The following is a 6,749-nucleotide window of genomic DNA, read 5'->3' as shown; positions in this document are numbered from 1 at the left end:
TATGTGTGCGCGCGCGCGTGTGTGTGTGTGTGTATATATATATATATATATATATGTATGTATTAGAATCAATGTTGCACGCATTGTCGTTGCCTATAGTCATATTTTTTGTAAGAGGAAGCGATTATGAATATTTACACGTGGAAAAGTGAAGTTTGCCTTTTCAATCATAATTAATTAGATACTATTAAAAATTTTTAGTCGTTAAAAAAATTTCAATGCTTTCAAGATTTTCTTTATATTACTTTAAGCATACATGCCTGCTTTCAGATAAATGAGTTTAAGAGTGTATTAATGGAACGGAAAATGTGAAAAATGAAGAAAAATAAATAACTTAAAACCTTAACATTTTACGTTAATCAATATTATGCATACATGCCAGTAGTGCTAATAGAGCATATTTTTTTATATACCGTCTCCTGATCTGCTCATAATCGCGCTCCATGATGATTTGTTGTTTGTCTGATCCAAAAAAGGAGCTTGTGATGCATTTTGTTGTGTCGGCAGTAAAGAATGTAGGGATGTTGAAACAGTGGTCCCTGCTGCGCATTGTGCTGTTGAAGAGACAGTCTGCAAAGAAATATTAATTTTAACATCTTGGATTAAATATAATATGCAATTTAAACATTTAATACAATTTATATAATATAATTTATATAATACTATTTATATAATATTCCTCTTATTAAAAAATGTTCATAGAGACGAGATTATAGCTGCTTTATCATGTAATGATTAAAATTAATTAAACTAAATCCGAGAGATCAACAAAGAGAATAAAATAAAATACAGAAAAGATAATGTAACATTTTAATATAACTATTTTATAAAAGAAATAATTAGATGAGGCAGGTATGATACGTCAATTCACTAGATCTCAGGATCTCAATTCTGATCCTATACACATATGCCTTTTATAAAATTATAAATTATTATAGATTACACATAAATATTTATGATTTAACTAGAAAGTAAAAAAGTATGAAGTGAATTATAATCCAGGAATAATAAATTCTTTTCATTCCTTTCTCTATAAAAGAAATATCTGAAATAAAACTTACAGTAGTGTTATCTAATGAAGTTGCTACTGTGATGGTAGTAGTAGTGGTCGATGATGTTGAATCCTTAGTAGTAGCCCAACCACTTCCTCCACTTGGCACAAGACTGACAGCTGGGTCACTGCTGCTAGTTTCACTTTTTAAACTGGGCAAATTAGCTGGAGGACGCCGTGCCGAAGGCACCTTTCCAAGACTTTGCATTCCATGTTTGCGCGGTAATGTATTTTTCTGCTGATGTGGCTCCAAAGATTCGCCCTATTTGAAAATGTCAATTGGAAACATTTAACTAGTTTGCACTGTAGACAGAAACTTTTTTCTCGAATAGTATAAGTATTAAAAAAAATTGTACAAATGCTTAAATACTATTTTATGTATGTAATAATCATATATTAATAATTAATAATGTATTAAAATATGTATATGTAAGACTGGTAAAATTAAAAATTATTAAAACTGGCTTATCTAAGTTTGCAATAAGAGATTTGTAAACAAAGGCAACTCTTAGAGAACTAATAAGAAAAAGTAATAAAATGTTGGCCAACTCACCCTACTCACCCGGTACAAGCTATTGATATCTAATGATTGAAACTTGGATTTTCCTTTCTCCCCCTTCGACACAATCCCTGACAGAGTAGACATGCTGTCTGCACGCAACCATTTAGTACCAATCAGACCCAAAGAACGAACCCTTTGTCTGCAAGGACAAAATTATCTAAATACACTTTCCTCTTCTTTGTTAATATTAAAAAGACAACTGTAATTTGAGAAAATCATGGTAAAAAAATTAATTATATTCAAATAAATATAATAATTTCAATACTAAACATATTTTGAAAAACTTTCTTGAATATATTTTATAAATATATTTATATATTATATAAAATATATTCTTAAAAATTTTAATATATGAAATTAATACTATGTTCAATAGAAAATTTAACATCATAAAAGCTACTTATACAAATATACATCATCTATAAATATATATCTACAGTATTTATTCAATAGAATAGATAATCAAGCAAGAATCACGATATATTACAACAGATTGTAATATCAACACAATAAACGTTGTAACATATAGCATTATTCAAGTACTTCTAAACAGTCTAAGATCAACTTCCTATAACGCAGCAACGTGCCAGCTCTAATTCCATAATAATTCGTTTCGGTAATGCGCGAAAGTAGCTTAGTTTCTAAAACGCGCAAATGTCGCTCGGCGAGGAAGTGCGTTAGCAGTGCGTTAGTAGGCTCCGAGAAAAAGCTTTGTCTGTCACGCTGACAGAGAAACGCTCGCGCGGATGATAAAAAAGATCGAAGTAAAAGCGACGAAAATAACTCGTTGACTTATTGTGAATGCTTTATCTATCGCGGTGTCACGACGAGGGGGCAGGTGTGCTCTTGGGCGACCCAACCCCTCGGTAGCCGTGCTGATGTCAAAAGATCGCGAGACCGTTCAAAACAAGGTATGATCCGCTCAAGTAAGTACGCGGTTCGTTCGTCGAGAGAGAGAGAGAGAGAGAGAGAGAGAGAGAGAGAGAGAGACGGGCACGACGAAACTGAGACGTACTATCGTGGTTTTCGCCGCGATAACGGTACACCCGTCGCGTCGGAAGAAAGCGGACGGGCCGCGCGCGGAGAGGGCAAGGGGAGGGGAGCGGACGAACGAGGGAGGAGGAGGGGGGGCATCGGATACAGACCGAGGAGCATCCACGTAGGAAGGACTTGGCGGCCCCATGAAGCCGTGGCGGAATTAGGAAAATAACGACTTACCTTGGTCCGTCCAAATGGGTTGCCAATTCACAACAGGGTTAACTCCCGGTGAAACTAGATTAACGCGCGGATCGCCACGGATTACACACCACCTAACGACACGACGGCACCGCGGCCTGACGGGGACGCAGAAATACCTCTTTTCTATCAATTCGTCCAAGATGGCGAATGCGCGACTCTCTCGGGTCCTTCCTCCGCCGTGGATCAATACAATTACGTCACGTTCTCGCCAAGGGGAACGCGCGTTCTCACAGACGCGCCACTCGTCGGCGGATCCCGGCTTGGCCGCGACGTGGCTAAAAAAAACCGATTCTCGCCCCCTCGCGTAAACGGATCCCCGCGATCGCGACTGCTGGTGAACCCGCTGTGTCTCGCGGTCCGTCCAACGATGCGTCGTAGGTTACTCCTTACGGAAATGGAGCGCCCCGGGGAGATTCACGGAATCACTATTTCCGCTCGTCTCGCCACTGTCCGTTGTGCGACGTGCGTGCGGTAGGAGAGTGGACGGGTGGACGCACGCAACACGAGAAATAGTGCATCTCGCCGCCATTCGCGGCGCTGCTTCGCGCGAATTCCTTTCGTTCGCCACCGACGGGATCAAACCAGATCAAAAAGATGCCAATGATGCCACGCTATTTATTTTTCTCCTCGCAATGTGCAACAAGATTTTCTTCGTCATTCAATGATTTAGCGATCTTCTCTTTCAAACGCGAAAACTTCGTTTTACGCCTACAAATTCTTTTTTTTTTTAATATACGAATCATGCTAAAGTATGTGCCAGACTATATTAATGTTGTTACGAAAGTATCGATACAAAAATAATAATAATAATAATAATAATAATAATAATGCAATAATGATAATTATTAATTAATAATATAATAATAATTTAATATGTATTATAATAATATAAATATCATACTTCTATATAATTGGTGATCGTTATGGATGCTATTTGACTCCAGATCCACGCGCATCTCGTGCACAAATTTCAGCTGCACTTCCTGCACTTCCTCTTTCCGACATTACGTTTTTGAGGATTCTAGCAGCAGAGAGGTTTCTCTCTCTGCTAGCAGATTCTCATTAATTTTCGCAAGTTCTCGTTTGACCGCACGAAGGCGGTAAAAGTGCAAGGATTTAATTGTGGAAAAATTCATTTGCTACCAAATCAAAAATTGTTGAAGTTACTTTAGATTCTTCGAGTTGAATGCATGACGTACATTGTGAAAAATGGTATATTATTTATAATATTTTATAACCTATTTTATAACCTATTTTATAATCTATGTGATTTGAATGATGGAAATATTGTTTTTTTAGAGCGTAACGTTGCATACGGATGTCGGCGACGTTAAAATAGAACTATTTTGCGAGATGTGCCCGAAGACATGTGAGGTATGAATTTTCTAATATATTATTCTGTAACAATGTAATCCTATTGTTGTTTAGGCTGTAATCAAAGTCTCGCTTTGAAGTCTTTGATGGACCAATTAGAAAGAATTTTACGAACTGATTAATTAAAAAATACTTCAAAGCATTTGCAATATCGCATTGATTCTTAATAAGGTATAATCTATATCTTCAGTTATTTTTGTTGAATAGATTTATAGGACTAAATAATTCTGATATAAGTCCTTGATTAATATTACAAGTATTGGTTGTCTATCAATTAATGTACCTAATCATAAATCTTTAAATCTATTATATTTCTGCAATAACAGAAGTATACAAGAAAAAGATAATAGGTGTAGATTATTCATAGATTATGTTCAATATAATATTATACAAAAGAACAGATCACAATTCAATTTGAGTTAAACATTCTTAGAGATTAGTTGTACTTATTTACAAAAAAATCATTGAACTTATCTAGATTTATCTGTATCAATATCTTATTGTTATTGTAAGGCTAACTGCTTGATATTATGATCTAGATAAAAAGAGACGAGCAACAAGTTTAATCTCAAAGATTGATGTCATTGTAATTAATTTTATGATAATTATCACATTTCAATTTTTATATATTTTTATATATTTTTATTTAAATATTGTGCTAAATAATCCTGAAGTAATTAGAAATATCATATTAATTCTGAGAAAAAAATATTTAACTTTGTAATACAGACATTGACATTCTTGTTTCAGAATTTTCTTGCGCTTTGTGCCAGTGGATACTATGACAATTGCCTGTTTCACCGGAATATAAAAGGCTTCATTGTCCAAACTGGAGATCCCACCAATACGGGTAAAGGAGGAACCTCAATATGGAATCGCAAGTTTGAAGATGAATTTAAAGAGGAGCTTAAACATAATGCAAGAGGTCTCATTTCTATGGCTAACAATGGCCCTAATACAAACGGCAGTCAGTTTTTCATTACTTATGCGCCTCAATCACATCTGGACCTAAAATATACTTTGTTTGGAAAGTAAGTTTGTCCTTTTACTTAAGCTTATGCCATACTCAGAAATTTCGTCAGGCTGCACTTAAGTATTCATTTTAAATATCCTTATTGTTCAATGAATGTACAAGGATAAAATAATACTTGGATGAATCTGGATAAAATTTCTGCACAGCCCTAATAAGAGCATTATAAAATCATGATATTTGATTTTTTGTTCACTTTTCACAGAGTTATTGATGGTTTAGAAACCTTAGAACAATTGGAAAAACTACCAATAAACCCTAAAAATTATAAACCACTTGCAGAAATCAGGATAAACAATATAACTATACATGCTAACCCATTAGCGGGATAGATCTAAGAGATGAATGTTTTTTAACAACTACATCATAATAATACAAGTAATTTATACTATTTCTTTTATATATGAAAAAAATACAAAATGTGTTTATTAAAACATACATACAATTATTTTTTACAGTTGATTTAGAATTGAAAAAATATCAATAAGTATTTTTTATATTGTGTATATACCTAATAATCTCTTGTTTTGTGGATCAAATGGACTTCGAAGATACATCTTTGCGGGATACTTTTTCCTGCTCATTTCAATATGGTAAGTACCTGTTTCTAAAAATTCTTTTGTAACATTTTGTCCATTTGGAGCTGTGATATATCTGAAAAAAATAAAAAAGATATATATATTAATTTTACATATACAATATAGATATAATATTCATATTTATTCATTATGCAATTTACTTACGCCTGTCCAATACTACTCTTAAAGGTATATCCATGTTCAGCCCTTCTTAGATAACCAACTAATTTATCGTTTCTATAAACACTCTCCATACCCCATAATGGTATATCACTGTAAAAAAATAAGTACACAAATGTGACACGCATTTTAAATATTAACACCAACAAGATCAGTGTCAGATTGTAAAATGATGTACTTACTCATTTATGTGTAAATGTACTAATCTTTTTTTAATTCCATTGTTACGGCATTGATCCACAAATGTTTTTCCTAAGTATTTGCCATTTTTGCGACAGACGATTTCTAAAGCCGCTTCTATTGGATTATCATCCGTTCTTAAGTCTGTACCCCAAAGATGATATCCTAATAGATAAATTAACAATTAACACAGATAGTAAGAGATAAAAGCATTCTGTATATCATTGCGCACCTTTCTCACAACTTAAACTGTAGAGCGCTCTATAGCCGGCTAATTTCATATCATATTTTTTACCACATTCCATTAAAGCTTTGTAAACCTTTTCGCACGAATTTCTTGGAATATGTAATTCGAAACCAAGTTCACCCACGAAACTAAGTCTAAATATGTGTACCAATTCACTATTTATTCGCACTAGTTTTGATGTTGAGAATGGAAACGATTTATTCGAAAGATCATCATCGACTAACATCTGAAGAACTTGGCGGCTATAATAATAGTAAAATATTATATGGACGATATATGAAAAATATTTTTTAACAATTACATATATA

At 33.9% G+C, this 6,749-nt stretch overlaps 3 protein-coding genes across 12 annotated transcripts in view; 1 reads left to right on the top strand and 2 right to left on the bottom strand.

The window, feature by feature from the left end:
* The window catches only part of LOC108685682 (protein PRRC2C), an 18,253-nt gene extending 14,926 nt beyond the window's left edge, over positions 1-3,327 (bottom strand). For 6 of the 10 annotated variants that reach the window (XM_018190589.1, XM_018190615.1, XM_018190633.1 and 3 more), the window contains exons 1-4: positions 2,832-3,327; positions 1,605-1,752; positions 1,062-1,313; positions 414-570 (exon numbers count right to left, since the gene is read on the bottom strand). In XM_018190589.1, coding sequence (XP_018046078.1) covers positions 414-570; positions 1,062-1,313; positions 1,605-1,697 — 502 coding nt within the window. In that variant the 5' untranslated portion in view covers positions 1,698-1,752; positions 2,832-3,327. The remainder of the gene's footprint in view (positions 1-413; positions 571-1,061; positions 1,314-1,604; positions 1,753-2,831) is intronic. The other 4 variants (XM_018190641.1, XM_018190668.1, XM_018190649.1 and 1 more) reach the window with 2 other exon arrangements.
* A 519-nt stretch (positions 3,328-3,846) lies between these two features.
* On the top strand, positions 3,847-5,801 carry LOC108685733 (peptidyl-prolyl cis-trans isomerase-like 3). The gene is made up of 5 exons (XM_018190691.1): positions 3,847-4,064; positions 4,152-4,226; positions 4,977-5,257; positions 5,462-5,634; positions 5,715-5,801. The coding sequence occupies exons 1-4, from the start codon at positions 4,062-4,064 to the stop codon at positions 5,586-5,588; spliced, it is 486 nt and encodes a 161-aa protein (XP_018046180.1). The 5' UTR covers positions 3,847-4,061; the 3' UTR covers positions 5,589-5,634; positions 5,715-5,801.
* LOC108685724 (sarcosine dehydrogenase, mitochondrial) overlaps positions 5,648-6,749 on the bottom strand; it is a 5,324-nt gene continuing 4,222 nt past the window's right edge. Inside the window, exons 12-15 of the mRNA XM_018190679.1 lie at positions 6,427-6,683; positions 6,197-6,359; positions 6,000-6,107; positions 5,648-5,910 (exon numbers count right to left, since the gene is read on the bottom strand). Of these exons, the coding sequence (XP_018046168.1) occupies positions 5,751-5,910; positions 6,000-6,107; positions 6,197-6,359; positions 6,427-6,683 (688 nt within the window). The 3' untranslated portion in view covers positions 5,648-5,750. The remainder of the gene's footprint in view (positions 5,911-5,999; positions 6,108-6,196; positions 6,360-6,426; positions 6,684-6,749) is intronic.

This window comes from Atta colombica, unplaced genomic scaffold, assembly GCF_001594045.1.
Source record: "Atta colombica isolate Treedump-2 unplaced genomic scaffold, Acol1.0 scaffold100, whole genome shotgun sequence".
Taxonomy (NCBI): Eukaryota; Metazoa; Arthropoda; class Insecta; order Hymenoptera; family Formicidae; genus Atta; species Atta colombica.
This window is presented reverse-complemented; position numbering and strand designations above follow the sequence as displayed.